This window comes from Mesocricetus auratus, unplaced genomic scaffold, assembly GCF_017639785.1.
Source record: "Mesocricetus auratus isolate SY011 unplaced genomic scaffold, BCM_Maur_2.0 Super-Scaffold_100013, whole genome shotgun sequence".
In the NCBI taxonomy this organism is placed as follows: domain Eukaryota; kingdom Metazoa; phylum Chordata; class Mammalia; order Rodentia; family Cricetidae; genus Mesocricetus; species Mesocricetus auratus.
In genome coordinates, this window is record NW_024429196.1 from 77957579 (window position 1) to 77980714 (window position 23136).

At 50.0% G+C, this 23136-nt stretch overlaps 1 protein-coding gene across 5 annotated transcripts in view; it reads right to left on the reverse strand.

Moving 5' to 3' along the window:
- Klhl3 (kelch like family member 3) overlaps nucleotides 1-23136 on the reverse strand; it is a 113735-nt gene that overhangs the window by 25012 nt on the left and 65587 nt on the right. For all 5 annotated transcript variants that reach the window (XM_040756075.1, XM_040756074.1, XM_040756072.1 and 2 more), the window contains 2 exons: nucleotides 8390-8506; nucleotides 5325-5474 (listed from right to left, as the gene is read on the reverse strand). In XM_040756075.1, the coding sequence (XP_040612009.1) occupies nucleotides 5325-5474; nucleotides 8390-8506 (267 nt within the window). The remainder of the gene's footprint in view (nucleotides 1-5324; nucleotides 5475-8389; nucleotides 8507-23136) is intronic.

Consider the following 23136-nt stretch of genomic DNA (forward strand, 5'->3'; position numbering starts at 1 on the left):
GTGCTTTCCCTAAAGGACTTCACTAGCAGACAGTCATGTCGAGAAGTGCCGAGGAGAGTGCCAATCTCTCTCCATCACCCCAGTTCCCCTAGAAAGCCCATTTGAGCAGAAATTCTGACAACCAACCCAGTCTCTCCTTGGAGTTCCCCCGAGGAGCCCAAGGACCCCCCCCCTTCCTCTGCTTCCTTGGTTCTTTGCAAACTCTCTTGACACCTCAGAGAGACTTCCCAGAGGGCAGGATTCAGGAGGCTTCCCTCAGAGGACTAAGACTGTGGAGTTTAGAGGCCATGCCATGAAGCGGTTCAGAGCTACTCCCCCTCAGCTTAAATCTCAGCTCAACCATTCACTGGCCGTGCTTCAAAGACGGGCAGACACCTTCTGATCCTTCCCATTGCCTGCCGTGTGTGTGTGTCTGTGTCTGTGTGTGTGTGTGTCTGTCTGTCTGTGTGTTGTGTGCTACCTCAGTGATTTATGTCTATCAAAGAAAACAGCAAGAGGGACGGGAGGGTGGTTCTGCGGGGAGGCTACAGCAAGGCCAACGCCTCTGTCTGGAGTGTGCCCCCTCACTTTCATGTGGTAGAGTCCCTCACTGGAGAAGCAAGCTACCTTGCACTGGGCGCCTCACAGTGAGAAACCAAAGTCCACCAGCGGCTGTGTGAGTGAGGCCTTCCCCAGACTAACCTTTGGACGGCTGTCACCAAGACCTCTAGCTGGCCTTCTTGAGAGACCCGAGCCAACACGATCCAGCTAAGCCACCCTTGGACACCAGAAACCACAATATGTGTTGTGTTGAGCCAGCAGGGAATATGGATACGGATGGTGCAGAATCCATAAGGAGGCGGTGGCAGATCCTATGAGTCAATTTCCCTATCTTCAAAACGGGAATGATCAGGATTACGAAAATTCCAAGAGTAGTAACTGGAGGGCACTTAGCCCAGGGCTAGGCACCTTTGCGCAGTAACTGAGGTCCACTACTGTTATCACTGTGGGGACTGACGTCCCTCACGCTGCCATGGGTGGGGAAAGCCCTGTAAGAGTCCCTCAACCCTTCTGACGCCCAGTGTTCCCCACCAGCATCCAGCCCCATTATAAAGACAACAGTGCTCAACGCTCAGTCTAAAACACTGGGAGGCTGCCTAGAAACTGCTACGTGAGCAATATTCTGTGTCACCATGGATGCCTTGCGTGACAAGGACAACGACCCAAGAAGAAGCAAGACACAAAGCACCCATCGCCCCAAGTTGCCATCAGAGAATGGGAGCAGTGTCCAGACATGAGCCCCACAGATAGTCTGAGAGCTCAGCTCGGGTACCAGCCCAGCAAAAAGCTCCTCTCATCCCTCTCCGTGGTGCAAGAGCATCTTGACACTCCTCCACTGTGGCACTTACGTTATGAGACTGTCCCGCACATCTGAGTCCCCTCCCTCCACCTGAGGGTCTCCTGAAGAATGACAGTCATGAGTCTTTGCACATCTACAACCTACGCCGTGCTGGGCAACTGTGGAAGGACACTGAGCCTGCGTGACAGCCAAGAGAAGGCTGGGGTCCGAGATTGGTTTCCTTAATCTAAGCGTCTTCTGTTCTCCCAGGGATGGTGGCTAGGTTCACTCAGCGATGGATGGCTTTGGGGGCTGCACTGAATATTCCATAGAGTGGGGGGGTCCTTACTATACCCATGCAAAAAACACGTGCGTGGGTGCTGAAGACAGGGTGGGGGATGGGGGACAACAAGTGAGAGGTGGAAGAAACAGTCAGTGCTAAATCCCACTGCGTTACTTCTTCTTTTAAAATATCTGTCATTCAGGAGACCCCTGACTATCAGCCACCCTGTACCAGAATCTGGGCTGTGCGCCAAGGACACCAGAGGATACTGCCTGCTGCCACAGAGCATACGGCTTAGTGCAGAGCACATACTGCAGAGGGGAACCCTAAGTAGCCGGCAAAGCCTCAACCTGGGGTACACACGTGCTTCCAAAACCAACGCCCCTGTTCTTTGCAGACCAGCATTTACATCACCAGCACAGCCATTGAATATTCTTCTCCATTGAATACCCTTCTCCATTGAATACCCCTCTCCATTGAATACCCTTCTCCATTGAATACTCTTCTCCATTGAATACCCTTCCCCATCAACTGCATTTCCACACACGAGTGAAAAACTATCAAAAGTCAGATTTTAGATGGAAACATTGTTGTACAAATGGTCAGCATTAATTCTGTAACTAACTGGTGGCGTGCTTGGGTGAGGCCCTGGGACTGATTCCCAGTACTGCCAAAAGAAAAAGAACATTTGTAATTGTGCCAAAACAAAAAAAAACGTCCAGGAATAAACCTGACAACAAGCAGGCAAAGGCCGTAGGTAGACAAGAGAAAACATCACTGAGAAGGGTCACTGAGCCAAATGAACAGGGACAGACATGTGGCAGGCTGTCAGATAATTCCCCCACTGACCTAGAGATGGGCTCCACCCCCAGGGGATATGAGTTGACTCTGAAATTAGCAGAAACCACGGCCAAGAACAAAACCAAGGCATCGGTGGTACCTCACGGTCCACGAGCGAGGCAACGATGCTTGTAAGGGCAGACAGAATAAACCCAGAAAAAAAAACAGCCCAGAACACGTGCAGTCAACTACTCAGAGCTAAAGGGGCAAGGACCGCAGGGGGAGGATCCTTCCAACCTGTGGCATGCTACAAACATGTATGCATACATGGAACAAATGACATATTTCTTTAAACCCCTGAAGAGGAGACATAGGTTTAAATGTGAAGCTTCAAGTTTGAGTTAGGGGAAGGAGGTTTTTTTTTTTTCAGCTTAAACTCAAAATAAACCACAACAGAAAAAAATTGAACCCTCCAGGCACCCGCTATTCAGAGCATACTTTGGAAGACAGTACGGAGGCTCCCCAGAAAGTTAAAAGTAGCTCTGACACATGACCCAGCCATCTCACTGCCACACATATATCCAAAGAACACGAAATCAATTTGTCAAGAAGGCAGCATCACTGTGATGTAGACTACAGCCTTGTCCACCGTGGCTAAGCTACAGTCTCAGCCCATCTGTCATGATAGAACAGATAGTGGGACAGGACGGGGTGGAATAGTGTTCAGCCTGAAAAAGGAAGGAAATCTTGTCATTTGCAACGCGCTTGAAGCTAGATGGGTTAACACTAAGATAACTTAGGCACAAAAGGACAGCTCTCACCTGCATGCAGAGTCCAAAAAACAGGCAAACTCAGAGACACAGTTACAGTGTTACAACAGGCAGAAGGGGAGGGGAGGGAAGGGTTAGAGAGTTGTTAATTGAAGGGTACAAAGCTTCTGTTGCGTGTGGGGAGGCTAATCCCAGTGTCTGCCCTGCAGCATGGCATCCACAGTTAACAAAATGTTACCTTGTTGAAATCATTAAGGGCAAAATGTTAACGTTCTCACCATGTTGGCTTGCTTGGTTTTACCATTCTATAATGTATGCATACTTTAAAATATTTTAATTCATAATGCACATGATAAACATGTACAATCTTCTGTCAACTGAAAGAACTAACTTTTATAAATCCCAGTCTTCCAAAGATGCTACTGAGAAAACAAAAAGACAAGCACGGGCTGGGAGAAAATATCACAAACGGCTTAGGAGGAAACTGCAAACTAAAAAAGCACACACATACGAAGGCCAATACACTCAATACTGAAAGCGCCCTTAGGATCTACCAACAAAAGTGAGCAATGTGGCCAGGCGGTGGTGGCGCACGCCTTTAATCCTAGCACTCGGGAGGCAGAGGCAGGCGGATCTCTGTGAGTTCCAGGCCAGGCTGGACGGAAAGCCTCCAAAACAATACAGAGAAACCCTGACTCATAAAAAAAAAAAAAAAGTGAGCAATGTGTTAGAGACGGGGACAAAGCCCCCCAAAAGAAATACAATGACATGAGACCAGTGTCACGCCAGATTAAAGAGACACAGCAAAAATATGTCATTTAACAAAAAAAATACTTAACACAGATATGCTTGCAGTACAAAAAAGAGAAATTACTTCAAAGACTATCAGTTGAGGACTGTGACGTACACATGGTGCAGACTACGCCTAGCACTGTGTGCCCCAACAGCTCAAATGCTGACTTCCACACTTGTGACAGTAGAAGCAGTGTGCAGCATTTGGATAAGTTGGGGCAGAGAGACATACTCCAGTCCATTCAGAAGATCCCACGTATGTGCGAATGCACATTTTCAGTTTTTCATGAATAAATCCCACGTATATGCGAATGCACATTTTCGGTTTTTCATGAATAAATGTACACAGATGTCTCTGGGAAGAAAGCTTAGTGGGGCCGTGGCCACAGCAACTGTCTCTTCACTTCTAAATTGTGTGCGTTCCTATTAATCTGCAGTGACTTTATGTCTCTATAATTAAAGATAAATTTCTTCATTTTAAAAACACAAGATGAACCAGCAAGATAGCTCGGTGGCTAGAGGTACTCGCCACCAGGTTTAGCAGCTGGAGCAAAAGGAGTGGCAGCTCTGTGAAGCCTTGGAAACAGCAGGCAAGGAAGAAGGCAGCAGTTAGCTGAGGAGGGGAGGAACAGGGTGAGGAGGAGGAGGAGGAGGATCATGACACAGTAGAAGTCGGAACACTTTCTTGGTAACACCCTGCTGTGTAGTCAGTGGCTAATGTGACTCATCCTGCCTCCCTTCCCTGCTGGGTTGACTGAGACCATCCCCCATCCCCCACCCCACCCTGCCCCCCCAACCCCCCACCCCACCCGCATCAGTCTGTCAAGAGAGTGGAAAGATTACTGCAAAACCTGAGGACTCTGGGGAGCACCAATGCTACACCCCTCATCCTATAGAGACATGGTGACCAGACAGAGAGAGAGCACCAAGCACTCAGCACCCCGAGCACTCAGCACCCCGAGCTCTCCCCACTCTGAACCTCAGGGTCTCCCTAGCCCCTTCCTCCCCGAAGCTCCTCCTTCCCAGGTTCTCTCTCATCTCCGTCTTCCTGCCCTCTCCACTGTCCGTCTGTCTAGCTGCCCTTCATATCCCTTCCCCGGGGTGAGGAAAGGCACCGGGCTAGGACCGTCCTGACTCCCACAATGCAGCGCGCCCATTCCTCTGCTGCTCTCGGAACAGCACACAGGGCAGCGTGACAGGGAGAAGAGGAAGAGGGACGTCCACCTTATGCTCAGAGCTCCCTGCTGCCGCTGTGGCCCCTGGGAGCCCTGAGCAAAGCGAGCTCCCAGCAGACCACCAGAAAGAACCGAGGAGGACGTGGAAGGCCTCTCCCCCTGGACAGTCCTGAGTCTGGGCCGGCAGAGGCTGACCTGGGGCTTACCTTGGGCAGGCTGACAGGAGTCCGGGGCTTGGTCCTGGGGTTCTTGATCAAGAGCCTCTGGTCAAGGGGCAGTAGGTGGTACTTCATGGCCTCGATGAGGAAGTCCTTACAGGCGTTGTTATTCTTTATCAGAGCCTCCTCCTCGACTGTCTGGGGACAGCAGTCCACGGGTGACCCTCCGGCACAGTGTGGCGACGCTGCCCTAGCCTCTCCCCAGGCCAGGTCACCATTCCCAACCCTCACTCGTCCCTTTCTGTACCACACCATCCCAGACTCCAAGAAAGGCCCAAAGAGTTACAAACTAGTGCACAGAGTCCCACTTCTAATCCCTGTTCCACCACACAGAATCCCTGACCCTCAGTTTCCTCATCTATAAAATGGGCATGTTGCCGGGCATTAGTAGTGCACGCCTTTAATTCCAGCACTCGGGAGGCAGAGGCTGGCAAATCTCTGTGATTTCGAGACCAGCCTGGTCTACTGAGCGAGTTCCAGGACAGGCTCCAAAACAATACAGAGAAACCCTGTCTCAAAAAACCAAAGTAAAATAAAATAAAATAAAATGGGCGTGTCACAGGAACGGACTCAACAGCTCGTTTTTTTTGAGCTCCAAGCTCCAAGGAAGACACCGATGAACACTACAAGGATTCCAATCTGAGCAGCTCAAGTGGAGAGACTGGATTCACTGGGCCCTCAAGCCAGTCATGTAACAAGGAAGGCCGGGCCAAGCCTCTCCTGGCCCCATCAGCCGTGAGGAACGAACATCCGGCCAGGGCCAGCCTCGTCCGGCAGCTCTGGGGCTGGCAGAAAGATGGGTTGAGGCGACAAGGCCTTCACACACACACACACACACCCCAGCCCTCTTCCTCCCCCACACAAGACCTGGGTTTCTTTCACCTTCCCGGTGGGGGACGGAGCTAGGTTGGGACAAATCATAATGAAAAGTGGGACTAGGGCATAGGTGCTCAGGCAGCCGGTCCCAGAGAGCCGCTCTGGCCTGAGGCAGAAGCCCCTGGGGAGTCGGCACTCGTGTTCTGCTACAGTGCAGGGAGACGGGCAGCCAGGCTTTAGACACGCTCGCCCACGGTGTCCCGAGGGAACTAATACCGCTGAGATGTACACTTAACCGTGGTTAGAATGGGGTGTGGCTCAGCAGATAAGCGCCGGCTGCTTCCACAGGGACCTGGCTGCCATCCCCAGCACCACAAGGTGGCTCACAGCTGTCTCTAACGCCAGGGGATCCAGTGACCTCTTCTGGCCTCCGTGAGCAACAGACACGCAGAGGCACGCATGCAGGCAAGACGTCCATGCACATAAAGCAAAACTTTAACGAGGATGATCAAAGTTTAAAAACTGATCAAAGTCATGAGGTTTATGCTGTGTTTTGTTTGTTTGTTTGTTTTCCGCAGAATAGCCTGGTAGCCGTCTGAATGTCGTTTTGAAATGCCTGGTAGAAGCTGAGTAACAGTTTGCAGCTGCGAAGCCTAAAGGCTGACCACTGTTGAGTGCCGGGCTGCAGACCACAGTTTTTACAGTGACTCAGGCACCGCCATCGGGTTAAACTACTTTAAGTTTCAAGGTCAAATAATGTTAACGTTTCCTAGAGGAACTCCCCTCAGGAGGTCTGGCAGAAGTCCTTTCTAAAGGAGGGGCCACATAACCTCTCTGAAGCTTTGCCTCTGACCCTTTTTCCACATCAAACCTGATAATAACCTGTAATAACTGGAATAAGGCCGTGTCTTTGGTAAGTTCCTGATGTGTGGCCCCCGAAGCTTCCTTGGCTCTCCTCGGAACCCAGTCCCTTGGGCATCCACCCTCCCTGTGAAACTGAGTCTGCACCAGGCAGTTTCCAGGGGACAGAGTCGGGGTGACAGGCGCATTGGTGACTCGGGCGATTTGGGAGGTGACATGCGGCCACCAGGTGGCAGTACTCCAGGGGCTTCAGCACACTCCTCTAAGAACCTGGAAAGGTGTCACTCAAGAAGACTTGCAGAGAGAGCATTTCACTGACCCCCCTTAGGCCTGAACCCCAGGGGCATGCACACGGGACTTTACAAATGGAGTACGCGGCACCTGCAGCCCCAGATGTAAATTATCACTGAACACTGCCAAGGGCCGTACGTGAATCATCTCTTTTTGTCCCCACACTGTCCTATCGGGGCTGGTGTTACTTTGGCCAGATGAGAGAACCAAGGGTCTAGCGGTCTAGTGTGGCTGGGAGTGGCGAGGACAGAGTGGCGTTGCTGGCCGGCTCAGCCTTCTCTCTCACCCTGGCGTGTGAGCGTCTCTCAGGGAACCTCTGCTGGCCGGCCAACTGCCTCGGCGTTGTTAAAGTCACACATTTGGAAGGTTTGCAAGAGAGTCTAACACCGTTCGCTGTACAAAATAAGCCATCCTGTCTGTGTGTAAACAAGACAGAGGCTTGCGGAGGTGGGAGCTCATGGAGCGTGTGCCTCAGAGCCAAGTGGGCGTGGATCTCAATCATGACCACCTCGTGCTGCCCGGGGACCCCAGATCAAGCCTAGCCTCCAAGCTGCAAGTCCCACCCGGAGACCCCAGATCACCCCCTCGTGCCAGCCAGGGACCCCAGATCAAGCCTAGCCTCCAAGCTGCAAGTCCCAAAACTAAAAGGAAAAAGGGGGTGCAATCAAGAGGTCTCAAAGGGTTGTTACATGGACTAAATGAGAAGACACTAGTGCGCCCCACAATTCTTAATTTTTCCTGTCTCTTGGAGGAAGTAGAACTCTGTGCATCTATGAAGAGCCAGTTCTCAGATCTGGACCTCGGGTTGCCTAAGAGCACAACAGAGGAGGAGCACCAGGGCATTAGGAGACACTTCTTTCTCTGTCCTTCCAAGAGAAACCCCGCTCACACCGAGCATGTTACAGGCTCTGTGCTGATCTCCCGCCCGGACACTCACGGTCCCTAGTCCTCACAACAGTTCTTCACGCTCAACCCAGGGGCTCGATGCCCTCCATCAGCACAGTCTTACGTCATGCAGGCACGCCACACAGCCAGGGCCGCCTCCCCGCTCTCCTCCAGCAAACGCTGAACAAGCAAACACTGACCTGGACCAGATAATCCCTAGGTAAGAGAGGGAGCCGGACATGCTCCATGAGCTCCGCCATGTGGTCTAAGCGAGTCTCCTTCTCATAATTGATCCAGGAAATCACGGCTTCAAACACCTAGGAAGAGAAGAGAATGCTTGCGAACAGCTGCCTCAATTCTGGGAGAAAGGTAAAATCCACAGTCATCTGCACAGGTCTTTCATCTTTTTTTTTTTTTAAGATTTATTTATTATGAATACAACATCCTGCATCCATGTATGTCTGCACATACCAGAAGAGGGCGCCAGATCTCATTACAGATGGTTGTGAGCCACCATGTGGTTGCTGGGAATTGAACTCAGGACCTCTGGAAGAGCAGTCACTGCTCTTAACCTCTGAGCCATCTCTCCAGCCCCAGGTCTTTCATCTTAAGACTTGATGTTTAGGGACAAAAACAAAAGCAGAAAGGCCATGGACACTAGCTGGCCTACTGGAGGACACACGCATGGAATAACATGCCGCTGTCCCAGATGTGCAGGCATCATGGCTCACACTAGAATAAGCCCTGATAGTCATTTAAGGGTACATACAGATGCAGAGTGGCCACTGAAAGCCAGATTGTAAAGAATGCCCAAAAGGTCCAGAAGTCTCGGGTGCATGGATTCCTCCCCTCCTTTATTCCCCAGACAATAAGATTGCCCTCTGCCTAAAGCTGGCAGCGATGAACGTGACACAGAATGCCGGAGAACAAGACATCCTCCTTGGACTTCTCTGTTGAGGGGAGATTTCACAGCAAATCAAAGCTAGGGAGAACCTGGGCCAGAAAGGAGAGGCTAGGATTTGCTTTGCACAGGGATTAAGTCCAAATTCAAACCGCAAGTCATTGTGGGCACACAGAGACCAGTAGAATCCAGGCCTGATGAGGCTGAACCAACCGGTAGTCTTGAAATGAATAAATGTAGCTTTGGGGGAGGGAGGGGACGTGGCAAAGCCAATAAAAAAATGGACATATGCCAAAGCCTTTGATTATAAAAAATACTCCTTCTAGAGTGAAGGTTTGTTGAAAAGCTCCCTTAAATGGGCAAGAGCACACGTTAAAGAGAACACAACATGAGCTGGAGAGATGGCTCAGCAGTTACGAGTGCTTGCGAAGGACCCAGGTTCAAGTCCCAGCACCCACGTGGCAGCTCACCGTCACCCAAAGCTCCAGTTCTGGAGATTCCGATGCCCTCCTTAAAATCAATCAAGCTGTAAACTTACTGTGTGTATTCCACTGTTCTGCAAGCTCTGCCTCAACATCAAACAATCTTACTTTCAAAACACAGTAATGGGTCATAGCACGGTAAATAAAAGTCAGATCCAGGAGCTTATGGACACTTTAGGAAGTACGAGATGGACTCGCCTGTAAGGAAAACCACTGGCCAGTAAGTGCAGGAGAACGGCAGACTTAAGAAAACCGTTTGTGCCAGCACCACACCAGTAACTGGCCAGGGGCCGATAATGTGGTGTGATGTTTTACTCTTTGGACACCCACCTCCCAGCGAGACTTTTTCTTAGTTATGTCAGGCCTTAGCTTGGCTTGCTTCTTGCCAGCTTTCCTTAACTTATATGATCTGTCTACATTTTCCCTCTGGGCTTTTCCTGTTCTCTTACTTCTGTAAATCTTACTCTTACTCTGTGGATGGCTGGGTGGCCGGGTGGCTGACCCCTGATATCCTCCTCGTTCTATTGATCTCCTCATTCCTCATTTCTCCTTCTATTCATTCTCTCTGCCTGCCAGCCCCGCCTATCCTTTCTCCTGCCCTGCTATTGGCCGCTCAGCTCTTTAATAATGATCGGGTGTTTTGGGCAGGCAAAGTAACACAGCTTCACAGAGTTAAACAAATGCAGCATAAACAAAAGTCACACACCTGAAAGCAATGCCCAACCACTGACATCAAAAGTTGTCTAGGAACAAGAATCCCCTTCTCAGCATTGTGCCAAGGGTGACATTCCTTACCCAGCGTGCAACACTCTCCCTGACAGATACAACCTTAGACAGGGATCCAGTTTACTAAATTTACTACCGCCAACAGGACAACCTGGTTTTTGTTGTTGTTGTCATTGATTTAGTTTTTTGTCTGCTTGCTTTTGCTTTTTGAGATGGGGGTCTCTCTGCATAGTCCTGGCTGTCCTGAGTAGTCCAGGCTGTCCTGAGTAGTCCAGGCTGTCCTGAGTAGTCCTGCCTGTTCTGTGTAGCCCTGGCTGTCCTGAGTAGTCCTGGCTGTCCTGAGGAGTCCTGGCTGTCCTGAGGAGTCCTGGCTGTCCTGTGTAGTCCAGGCTGTCCTGTGTAGTCCAGGCTGTCCTGAGTAGTCCTGGCTGTCCTGAGTAGACCTTGAACTACAGATAACCTCCCAGCTCTGCCTCCCGAATGCTGAGATTAATGGTGTGTGCACTAATGCAACAAGTCATTAAACCTGTAAATTTTTTAAAATTTGTTTTTATTTGTTTGTCAGACAAATGCAGTAACCACAGAGGGCAGAGGAGGGCATCACCTCCCCTGGGCCTGGAGTTACAGATGGTTGTGAGCCACCAGCAGGGTGCTGAGATTCGATCCCGGGTCCTCTGCAAGAGCAGTCAGTGTTGTTAACCACCAAGCCATGTCTCCGGCCAAGAACTCCATTTTTAAAAACATGAATAGAGCAGAACTAAAGAAAGTGAGCAGTATATGTGTGCAGTGTATTTTGTTGTTGAAGGTAATAAGTTATATATTAATTAACTGTAACCGCATGACTATCATGGAAATCCTCCCTGCATCTCTTCAAAGTCATAAACTCAATAGTTTCCTGGTACATACATGCACTCAAACACTCTTTCTTGTCAGTGAAGGGTGGATGAGTGAGCTCAGAGGAAGCCTGTGAGGAGGTCATGACACCAGGTCAGGCTGACGTGGAAAGCCGGGGCTGGGATCTTGGTGGGTAGAACAGAGTCAGAGCCTGGCAGAGAAGCCTGGCTTGTCTGGGGATGTGGTGGGCTGTCACCATGCCGCCTGGCTTGCACGCTGTCCACACCTCTTCCTATTCCACAGGAGTGAGAACTCTGCGGTCTGATCCCTTGCCCCACATAGTGTGATACCAAGCGGCCGGGTGACAAAGCTTTGGACTGAGGAGTGGATGGGGAGGCCTTGGTGGGTAGAGTTGGGTCATGGGTCACATTCTTCCCCACCACCCAGCCTAATCTTTGCTTTCAGGTGAAAACGCAAGGCCTCTCTTCCAATGCTGTGGTATTTTACTTTGGCCGGACCAGCCTTACTGGCTCCCCTCCCTCAGTTTCTCAGCCATGAAAACCACAGCCAGCAACAGCACCAACCTCCACAGCGCCTACCCAAGACCACACGTCTCTCTCACATGGGCTTCATGCTTGAAAGTAAACACGCAAATAGCTTTAGCCCTGAGTGGACTTGACGTCGTCCCCAGCAGCTCTTCCCGTGGAGGCCTCAGAGACACCTGAATTCTCACGATAAGCCAATGACTCTACACTCCTGACCCTTTGTCAACTTACCCAAACCAGAACTGGAAAGAGGCAGATGTGCGGTCCCCCTCAGACCCAGCTGTGATTTCCCGTGTGTTGTTCCCATTAGTCTCAGCTGCCTCTCAAGTGTCTATTAGCCTGGATTGGCAGAGTAGAGCCCACAGGCCAAATCCGGCCTGCACCTGTTTTGTAAATAAAATTGCACTGGAACAGCACCACTCAGACTCTCCAGACTGCTTCCTGCCCAGCAGCAGAGATGAGAAGCTTCCCAGAACAGGGCCTGGGCTACTCACTACTCCTGACAGGAAAGACTATATGCTTGTTTTCTCCCTGGTACTCAGGAACACATACAGAGGTCCCAGGGCTTCAGGCATGGGACGACGGGGAAGTGCTTTCTCCATGACAAGTGTCTTCATGGGTTCCCTGATAAAACACAGCTGCTCACACTTGGGGTCTCACTCTTAAAGAAACAGGGTCATTCCTTCACTGACTTACGCTGTTGGGCCACTTTCTTGGATGCTGTAAATGCAAAAGGGTTGAGGCAGAGTTTTCATGGTTCTGGGCCCTCGGTCCTCTAGTATAAGCATAAGCTTTGGCTTGAGAGTCCCAGGTAAATGCACACCCCAACCCTGGTTACACAGGCAGCCAAGGCAGGCTGGATCTGAGTGCCTCAAGTTGGAGGACTGGGCACTAATGCTAGCTTTCTAAACATTGTTTGAAAATCAAGAAGGGGGATTCAAGAGCAGTCAATGGGATGGTACCTCAGTAAAGTGACCCCCACCATAGGAACCAGAGAAAAAACTCATGAAACGACACCAAGGAAAAAACTAGTTGCCCTCCCATGGCCCCTATGGTTAATCTGGAGAATTTTGATTGAGGACCTCTGACATGCATAACCTCATTTAATCCACACAAAACTTCCAAAGGAGGTGTTACGGTTCGCGTTTTAGAGATGATCAAACAGCCTAGGAGACTAACAAGTTAGCAGACGCCAGGGAAGAGACCCAGATGCAAACTCACCTCGAACCCCGGACCCCAAGTTTGAGTGCTGTGCAAATAGTGAGTCTCAGTCCCAAGTAGCTGAGAACCCTCTGCTAGCTACAGAGCTAGGAGCCAGGTTCTTAAGTCTGTAATACTAATTATAGCCCTACACTGTCCCAGGACAAAAGTCCAGGGAGGGATGGGGGCAAGGGCATTTGCCAAGTCTGCCGTCACACTTTTTAATTGGGGTTTTGTTTCTTTTCCTGATTTTTTAAATTAAAATACATTTACATCATATTCCCCCTTCCCTTTCCTCCATCCAACCCTCCATGTCCCCTCCCCTTCTCAAATGCATGGCTTCTTTGTGTGTATGTGTGTGTATACATACATACACATATACATACATACACACACGTATTTATGTACATACACACATACATACACATGCATATACACACATACACAATCTACTGTATCCATTTAGAGTTGCTTGTATGAATATGATACCGGCTGACCACTTGGTATTGGGTAACCAATTAAGATGCTCATCGCTGGTGAAAATTAAGTCTCCCCTTCCCAATAGATCATTTTGAAGACTTTTTAAAGCAATGTGTTAATTTTTTTTCAAAAGTCAACCTAAAGCATTTTGTAGAATGCACCAGGATTCCTGGGCACCCACAGAGCTAACTGACGATGCACCATAAGGTAGAGAATGCAAGGGAATGGTGTGGAGAATGTTCTTTCCCTGTCTGTGCAAGCATCTACCCCTCAGAGTGAACTCTGCCCCCTCCTTAGCTCAGTGGCAAAGCTGGCGTGGAAAACTGTGGGTGTTGGCAGGCTCCCGGGTCCTGCGGCCCTCACGATTGTTTCCCTTGCTTTCCTTCCATTTTTTTTTTCTCATATGAAGTCAATATACAACCCTAGAAGGTCACTCCACCCCATCGGTAATTCAAGATTAATTTCCTGCAAATGAAAAAATGACTCTGCGATTCCCTCTCACACCTGTCAAAATGGCCAAGATCAAAAACACAAGTGGGAGCTCATGCTGGCAGGATGCGGGACAAGGAGGACTCTCCTTCATCGCTGGTGAGTGCCTGCCTTCTCTGGCTTGTGGCTGACTGTGCTCTCTGAATCCTCAGGCAAGCTTTAATAAATCACAAATGATATATCACTGCAGGAAACAACTCAGATGTCCTTCAGCCTAAGAATGGATAAAGAAAATGTGGTGCGTTTACACAATGGAGTACTACTCAGCTGTTAAAAAAAAACTGACATCATGAAATTTGCAGACAAATGGACGGGGGGGGGGGGGGATCCCTACTCTTTTTTGAAGAGAAGCGGCTGCAACATTGTTCCGTCCGAAGCTTGAGGACTGTGGGATGGGTTTCCTACTCAACAATCAGGGATAAAATAGTCCTGGGTATGTTCCGGGAGCATGGGCTACATGGTCCAATGTTGTGGATACAGGAATCTCTATCAGTCTGTCTGCTCGCCACGCTGACTCCTTGGACGGTAATGGCGAGGGCAGCTCATCGTTGTATCCTCGCAGAGTGGTTCAGCAAGGAGGAGCAGAGACAAGCACTGTTTCTGCTCACTGGGCTCTGTGGCTTACGAATCGCCTCACCGAGCCTTAGTCGCCTGTCATGCAGGCGGCTGTGAGCATTTCAGCGATAAAGCAGTTGTTCTGGGGCTGGGACTTGAGTGCCAGCGTGTTTGCCTAGCAAGCGTGAAGCCCTAGACTCTCTCTCCAGCACTGCACACACCAGGCATCTGCTGCATCTGCAATTGCAGCACTTGCGGGGGAGGGGAGACAGGATGATCCAGAGCTGCCTGAGCCCTTGTCCAAAAAATAAAAAAAAAAACACAAAGTGAACAGTGTCCTGGCCGAGAGACATCAGACACACAAGCACACACAAATCTTTACACCATGTTTTTAAGTTAAAATATCCATAAAACCTTATCTCCTATATAGAAAGATAAATGTCACCTGTTCTTTGGGCTAGCAGACCTGACTGAAAAGGGAGTTCTGGAGTCTGTTTCTGCACTAGTTGGACGGACCTGCTTACTTTGTAAGAAGTTGAGTTGCACGTGTTTTGTGGGCTCCTGTGTCTATGGACTCACTGTAATACAAGCTGCACCCTGAAAGCCAACATGTGCACGCTGCCTGCAGAGTGAGGGTGGCCATGGCAGACCGCGGACCGCACCGTGGCACTGTGCCCTCTAAAGGACAGCGCAGCAAAGAAGAGTGTCGGTTACGTCTGGGGCTGTCTACCTCCCTATTGATGGTAGTCAGTTTCACTTCCTTTTATATCTACCTGTGCTAATATACTTGTCCCCGCCCTCATGGGCGGATAGCTTTGTGGGGTTCACTCCTACACCTCCCTACCAGCTGTTGGTCAGGAAGGCCTCATGAAGTCCCTAAAGCACCACAGACAATTGTTACCGCTGCTGGCTGCCCACCAGAACTAGACGATAAAACTCTGTGGTTAAGTCTTTAACCACACATCCTGGTTGCGGGACATAGGCAAATGTGTGACCAGGCAAGATGTGTCCGCTGACAAAATAATGACAAGTCTGTTATGGGGATAACCAGCCACTTACTGATTGGAATCAAGGCCCACTGTCTGGTGGTGGTGGGGATGGTTGGAGGGTGGGGGTTGGGGGAGTGGCAGGGGATGTGGGGGTGATAGTTGGAATTTTCTTTGGGCTGCCAACCAGCTCCCAAATAAAGACACGGAGATTTATTGCTATGAATGCTCAGCCTTGGCTTAGGCTTTTAACTTCATTTAACCTGTTTCTATTCATCTATGCTTTACCTCGGGGCTTTTTATCTTTCTTTCATTCTGTACGCCCTATTTTCCTGCTTCCTCTGTGTCTGGCCGGCTGGCCCCTGGTGTCTTTCTTTCTTCTCCAAGCCTAAATTCCTCCTCCTACTTAGTCTCTCTGCCCAGAAGTCCTACCTAGTCCTCCTCCCCTGCTTTTGGCCATTCAGCTTTTTATTAGACCAATCAGGTACCTTAGGCAGGCCAGGTAGAACAGCAACACATCTTTACACGACTAAACAAATTATTCTGCAACACGGACTCACACCTGGCACCATAAAGCCAGCCATAGCCCATGGTCTTGGAAGACACAGCCCCTAGTGAGGACGCCACACTATACCCAGGCCAGCTCCAACACAGACGCTTTGATATCTGAATGCACGCATGGGCGAGAGCACTTTACCCGATCAGCTGTCTCTCTAGTCTCAAGCAGCAGGGATTTTTAAAACAAAAAACAAATGAAAAAAAGGAACAGAGGGAAACTAATACCCATCTGCCCGCTAGTACCCCTGCCCTGCCACATCCACCACCTCCACACGCCTGCTCTTTTGTCTGAGGAAGCATTGACAAGAGTCCGGTCAGCTGACCTATGGCAGGTCCGTCCTCAGCTTGCCTCCCTCACTCCTACTGGGAACATCGGCCGAGCATCCTCAGGGAGTCAGGAACTGTTCACGGTAGGGCAGAGGTGGCTGAGGTGCCCTTGGCAGGCCTCAGGGAGCCTGAACTCTGGGTCACACCCGTAAGCCAAACCAGTGTGGGTACTGGGAGAGCATCCCCTGAGTCAGCACCCTAAGGCTACCAGTGGGCAAGCTGGGAGTCACAATGGGACTCCTTAAACAGCAGCAAGGTTGGAATCTTCCAGTAACCAGCATTTCCTGCGCTCTAGGCAATTCCATGCATGCTTCCTTCCTCTTCCAGGGACACCGCGGGCAGGGTAAAGCCTGCGCCACCGCTACCCCACTTGTACAGACGAAAACGCTGAGCCTGGGAAGGTCTCTTCTAATCTCTTACTCAGCAAATAGTTTCATTGTCTCCCAGGAGCTTGGCATCACTCTAGAGAGCACCCCCACACCTCTGACTACGTGGTGGACACTTTCTGGCAGGAGAGTGGCCAGTAACGCACCCGCCTCCTCAGCTGATGTCTGCCACCTGGCTGCACTTTATAACATCCACAAGAGCCTATGAGCTAGAGGCAAAAGAGTAAGTGTAAAGTGTAGCTAACACAACTCTTTAAGGGTGGGTTTAGGCAAGCCCGTGTCCTGTAATTACAAACCCAGTTGAATTTCCACTTAGGATCCCTAACATCGCTTCAAATACTTTTAAAAAAAACAACTATGAAACAAAATTGAAAGGAAAAGCTATTGTGTGTGCCAGAGATCACTTATCACATCCAATGTAATTACAGGAAGTAGGAATCATAAAATCTGGGGCGCAGTTTTCAAAGCACACAGGACTGACATTCAGATGGCAAACACTCATCACAAGTTTTTGAGCTATTTGGCTCCCAGCAGTATCTGATCTATTAAGAAAAACAAAACCCTGAGTTGAGGGACTGAAAGAACGGTTCAGTGGTTAAGAGCACTGGCTGCTCTTGCAGAAGAACGGGGTTGGTTTCCCAGCCCCCATGTGGCAGCTTACTGCCATTTCAACTCCAGTTTCAGGGGATCCAACGCTGCTCCTGACCTGCAAACATGCGTGCATATCTCTGAGTCTGAGACCAGCCTGGTTTACTCCAGGCAAGCCATGGCCACAGAGTGAGACCTTGTCAGAAAGGGTGAAGTTAAGAAGAAATGCAGCTGTTTTTTTAAACCCTACTTTTAAGAAAACTTATGTGCACGGATGCTTTATCTGCATGTATATCTGTGCCTGGTATCTGTAGAGGCCAGAAGAGGACATCAAACTCCTTCGAAATGGTGTTACAGATTGGTTGCGAGCCACCATGTGGGTGCCGGGAACCAAACCCAGGTATGGGGGAGGGGGGGAGAAGCTAGTGCTCTTAACTACTGAGCCCCCAAACCCTCCTTTTTGATAAGCCTCACTCTTAAATATACTAAAGCAGCTAAAGGAATAGATAATATTTATGTTAGTAACTTATCATGTTGCTGTGGCCAAATCCCTGATTAAAACAACAACAACAACAAAAAAAAGACTTAGTGGAGGGTTAGCCTATCTGGCTCATGGTTTGAGAGTAAGTCCATCACGTCGGGGAAGGCATGGCCGTAGGAGCAGCTTGAAGTTGCCATGGCTGGAGCCTGAAGCTCCTTGCTCACATCCTCATGGACCAGGAAGCAGAGAGAAAAGAATCCTGGTACTCAGCCAGCATTCCCTTCTCCCCTTTATACTCAGTCTGGGATCCTAGCCCACAGGAAGATGCCATCCACATTCAGGGCGTGTCTTTCCACTCAACTAATCCTCCCTGGGAAAACCCCTCCCAGACACGCCCAAATATTTGCCTCACTAATGCCCTGGGAGTAGGTGTTTCTTAAACCATTTAAGTTAACAACCCAAGTGTACCGTCACCAGCCTACCCCTTGTCAACTCGACACCCAAACATACCACTTTAAACCACAGCTTTCCATCCATGGCCCTGAGAGTCTCATATCATCCAAGATACAAAGTCACTGAGTAAGCAATCCCAACCCAAAAGAGGAACAGGAGGCTCGTAAAGCAACCAGAGAAAAGCAACACTCAGCAGGGAAAAGGCGGCTGCTTCAGGGCCTCTGGTGTCACAGCTGGTGTGAGCAGTCTCTACCCTCACTGATCACTGGTGTGAGCAGTCTCTACCCTCATGGATGGTGTGAGCATCCCCTACCCTCACTGAAGGTGTGAGCAGTCTCTACCCTCACAGCTGGTATGAGCAGCCTCTACCCTCACTGCTGGTGTGAGCAGCCCCTACCTTGCAACTCCATCGCCTGCTGTGGCCTCTCCCCAGGGTCGGCTCCACCGGGTATCTGAGGATTCCCTGGTCCAATGCCCTACTTTTCTGGCATCTCCAGTTGGGGATACCCATTGCAACTTGGGCTTGACCTCAGCTCTCATTCCAAACCTTCTCGGGTGCTCCCCACGTGGGGAACCCGGTCCAGCTATAGGCAGCCTGGCCTGGGAACTTTCCTCACGCTGACATCTTGGATGCCTCCAAGATCAGCACCACGTGAATATCAAAGTCTGCTGCCCGCTCATGAGGTCCCCTGGCCCCTTGGACAGCAGCTACAGTTCCAGTGCCTCTGTTGCTAAACCTGTGAAATGCCTCTTCAGGTGGCCCTGCTCTATTGGGCTGTCTTGGCTCCGGCATTCTCTTTCTGACTGTTGTTGTTGTTGTTTTCAAATGCATATCCTGAAGCCACCAATGGGTGGGGTATTGCTCTTAAGGCAACTTTCTACTCCCTCAGTTGCAAAGTGAGGGAGACGCATATGCATGAGTTTGCATGAACTCTCGAATGTTCATGAGTGTGTGTGTGTGTGAGTGTGTGTGAGAGAGAGAGTGTGTGTGTGTGCATGTGCACCCTCAAATGTGCATGAGAGAGAGACAGAGAGAGCGGAAATATGTGAAAAATGTGTAGCTTGTTGAGGAAAGGAATACGGGTGCAGCTAAACATGTAGACAGCACAGACAAGACAGGTGTGGGCTAACAGTTCTGTTGAGAAGATTAGTGTAATTTAGGACACACACACACACACACACACCATAAAGCTAATTAAAAGCAGCGAGCAGCTGCCATGCCACAGCCTGAATGTTTTTGCTGTCCTGGAATTGCCTCCTCCCTGCAACTCAGTCCATTCCTTGTGAACTCAGTCTCACTCACATGGTCAGGACACAGACAAGAAGCAGCCAGATTCCCTGCCAGAAGGGACCGTGAGTGTCTTGCAACCTGCTTCCTGATGCAGCCCTTCTGCTCCCTGAAATTTCTTGGGCACAGTTTGTATTGCCTACACCTTCAGCATCACTGAGAGTGGCCCGCACGGCCCGCTGGCCTTAGCTCCCAGTGTCCCAGGGGAATGCCAGCCTGGAGCTGTCAAGTCTTCCACATTCCCCACGCAGACAAGTTCCGAAGCCCCAGCACCCCAGTGCCAGCTTTATTGCAGCAATGACAAGTTTTCTTAACACCAGTTCTCTGTATTGACTGCCTTCTTCATTAGTACAACAAAATATCTGACAAGAATCTGTTGAAGGGGGAGAGATCTGTTTGGACCACAGTTTGAGGGTTCAGCCCATCCTGGTGGAGAAGGCTGCTGGTTCACAGCTCCATAGGACAGGAAGCAGAGAGTGACGGATGTTGGCACTCAGCCTTTCCCATCCCCCTTTTTGTCCAGCCTGGGACCCAGCCCACGGGGACAATGCCAGCCATACTCAGGATGGGTCTTCTTCTCAGTTATTCCTCCCAGGGAAACCCTCACAGACACGCCCAAGGGTGTGTCCCATTAACACCGTAGGTGCTTCTTAACTTACTCAAGTAGACCATCAAATCAACCATCACAACTCACTTTAGAAAAGGTGTCCCCTAAATTTGTTGTTGTTGTTGTTGTTGTTTTTGTTTTTCAAGACAGGGTTTCTCTGTGTAGCTTTGGAGCCTGTCCTGGAACTCGCTCTGTAGACCAGGCTGGTATGGAACTCACAGAGATCCGCCTGCCTCTGCCTCCCGAGTGCTGGGATTAAAGGCGTGCGCCACCACCGCCCAGCAGTGTCCCCTAGATTTGAAGGTCCTCACAATTTCCAGGAATGACTCGTAGGCAGGGTTTCATCAGTGTGAACATATGCACACTCTCAACCCTACTTTAAAAAGAGTGACTCGCCCCTGAGGACATGACATGATGAGAGACACTAGACACAAGTTCATGTTTCTCTGCCTTGGGAGCTCACTTTAGCACTCCATCATGCTGACTGCCCAGCCACCTCATCCGGCAAGAATATATTTTAACACTATCGTGACTTTGTTGTGTCGGCTGTATTACCGTTAACCTCAAAATACAGAACTGTGGCCATCAGCATGGCGTTAGCTGCAGTGCCTAGAAGGTGACTAAACCATTGACTAGTCTCCAGGCTGACTGACTAGATCTCTGTGATTAGGGAATGGCCAAGACTTTGCAGAGGGAGAGCCAAATTATCTTGGGCTCCCTTAGCCTCTTAAGGAGCCATTTATTGGAGCTGGAGAGATGGCTCCGCAATTAAGAGCACCGGCTGCTCTTCTAGAGGACCAGGGTTGGATTCCCAGCACCCGCATCCATCCCGGCCCTCACAACCATCTATAACTCCAGTCCCAGTGAACCCATTACCCTTGCCGGCCTCCACACCGTGCACAGACACACAGACGGGCAAAACAGCCATACACGTCAAATAAATAAATCTTAAAAACAAAACCAGCTGTTCTGTGCCCACCTCTGTATGTAACCTTGTGGCTCTTGGGTAAATTCTTCTGGAGTATATAAATAGTCCTTTCCCATCTACCAACTCCAGGCCAAGGGTGTCATTGGCTAGCATCTGAGGCCGACAGCAGAAGCTCTCTCGCCTTCCTGCAAACTACCTACCCGATGTTCCCAGCAAAGCATTTGAAAAGTGTGTTGATTGATGGCTTTCTTTGTTCTGGTACTATATATATTTTTTTTGAAGACTTCAATAAATTCCCCTGCTAGAACACAGTATTTGGGGCAACGTGGGTCTGTGCTCCTGGGCCATGGCCACTCATGTTTGGCTCCAGAATAAACTGTCTTCTTCCTTCTGTGGTCAGAGCTGTGCCAACAAACGGCACTTACTGAGCACTGGTTGAGCAGTGCTGGTTTTCTTTAATCTGTCCCTTCTAATGCTCATGCCAACCCCCAGAGGGTGGTGCTCTTGGCATTATTATTTTATATTTAAGGAGAGTTCCCAGGGTTACACAGGCAGCAAGCAGAGACTGGGTCCAGGCTCGCCTGAATCCCAAGCCCTGTTGGTTTTCAGGGTTGGTGAGGCCTCTGCCCCTATCAGCCCAACCAAGCCTCCCACCCTGCCACAGGTAACAGACTCGCTGTGCTTTCTGAACAGGGTACACTGGCGTGGGTTCTAGAAAGTCATGCCCCAAGAGCAAGCTGGGGAGAAAATGTTTTAGATAAATAAAGGCTTACATACCCTGAATCACAGTCCACTGAGGGATGCCAAGGCAGGAACTAAAACAGGGCAGGAACCTGGAGGCAGGAGCTGATGCAGAGGAGTGCTGCTTACTGACTCACTCCTCATAACTTGCTCAGCCTATCTTTATATGGAATCAAGGACCACCAACCCAGGGGTGACCCCACCCACAACATGCTGGGCCCACCCCCATCAATCACAAATTAAGAAAATGCCCTACAGGCTTGCCTACAGCCAGATCTTATGGAAACATTTTCCCAACTGAGGCTCCTTCCTCTCAGATGACTCCAACTTGTGTCAAGTTGGCATAAACTAGCCAGCACAGTTCATATCTTCCAGTTGTGTTAATCTGGCAGCAAAAATGCAGCCAGGATAGTCCACAGGCTTAGCAAGAAGGACAAGTGTCCTCGGGGCTTCTGGGGCTACAGCAGGGAGAAGCCTGAAGCCTGCCTGGAAACACTTCTCACTGAAGGGTGTGTCCACGGTGCTAATGGCAAAGGATCCCTCCCCCAGCCCAGGGCAGAATCTACTTTGCTGTGCCAGTTACCTGGCAGATATCCTGGGAGTCCAAACGCAACAGCTCTTCCAACCAAACTTTCCTAGGAAAACAGTGACTTGCAAGTTTTACCTCTAGACACGCACCATCAGACAAATCATCCGCAATATAAACTCCTCTGTGCGTATTTCTCCTTGAGTATTTCCTCAGGAAAGGGCATGACACTCGAATACCAAGTGGACAACGATTTGTGAAGAAAAAGTCTGAGACTCTCTGGGGATGAAGGAAATACCTGAGCTGTGTCTCCCAGCACTGAGAGACCGCACTGCATTGTGGTAAGCCATCTGAGAGCTAAGAACAACAGGCAGGGGGACAGGGTGAGTGTTTCTCCTGAGGTACAGGAAGAAACAACTAACCCCACATCTGGAGAGGGTGGTGATAACCTCAGCTACCGCTGTTTCCCTACCAGGAACTCTACCAGACATCATTCCGTCTCATCATCCCCACAATGTCCCAGGTTGGTGCCACTGTCCTCAGGGGGAGCAGCGGGGACTGATACAAAGTATCAGAGAGTCAAAGTGGCTCACCCAAGATCGCACAGCTAATTTGCAAAAAAAAACTAGAGCTGTAGCGAGCCTCCCCACCCCCCCACCCCCCATCCCACCCCCACCCCTGCTGGATAACCCCTGGAGCTCCTGTGATGTTGACTGCCCTGGACTCCAGCTCCTGGAACAAAGGAATCCTTCCCGAGAGAATTTGATGTGTGCTTCTCTTCTGTAACACGGGGACAGCAGCGATGCCCACACCCAGGGCTACAGCGAAGGCAGAAAGGATGAAAGGACAGAAGAGGATTTAAGTGC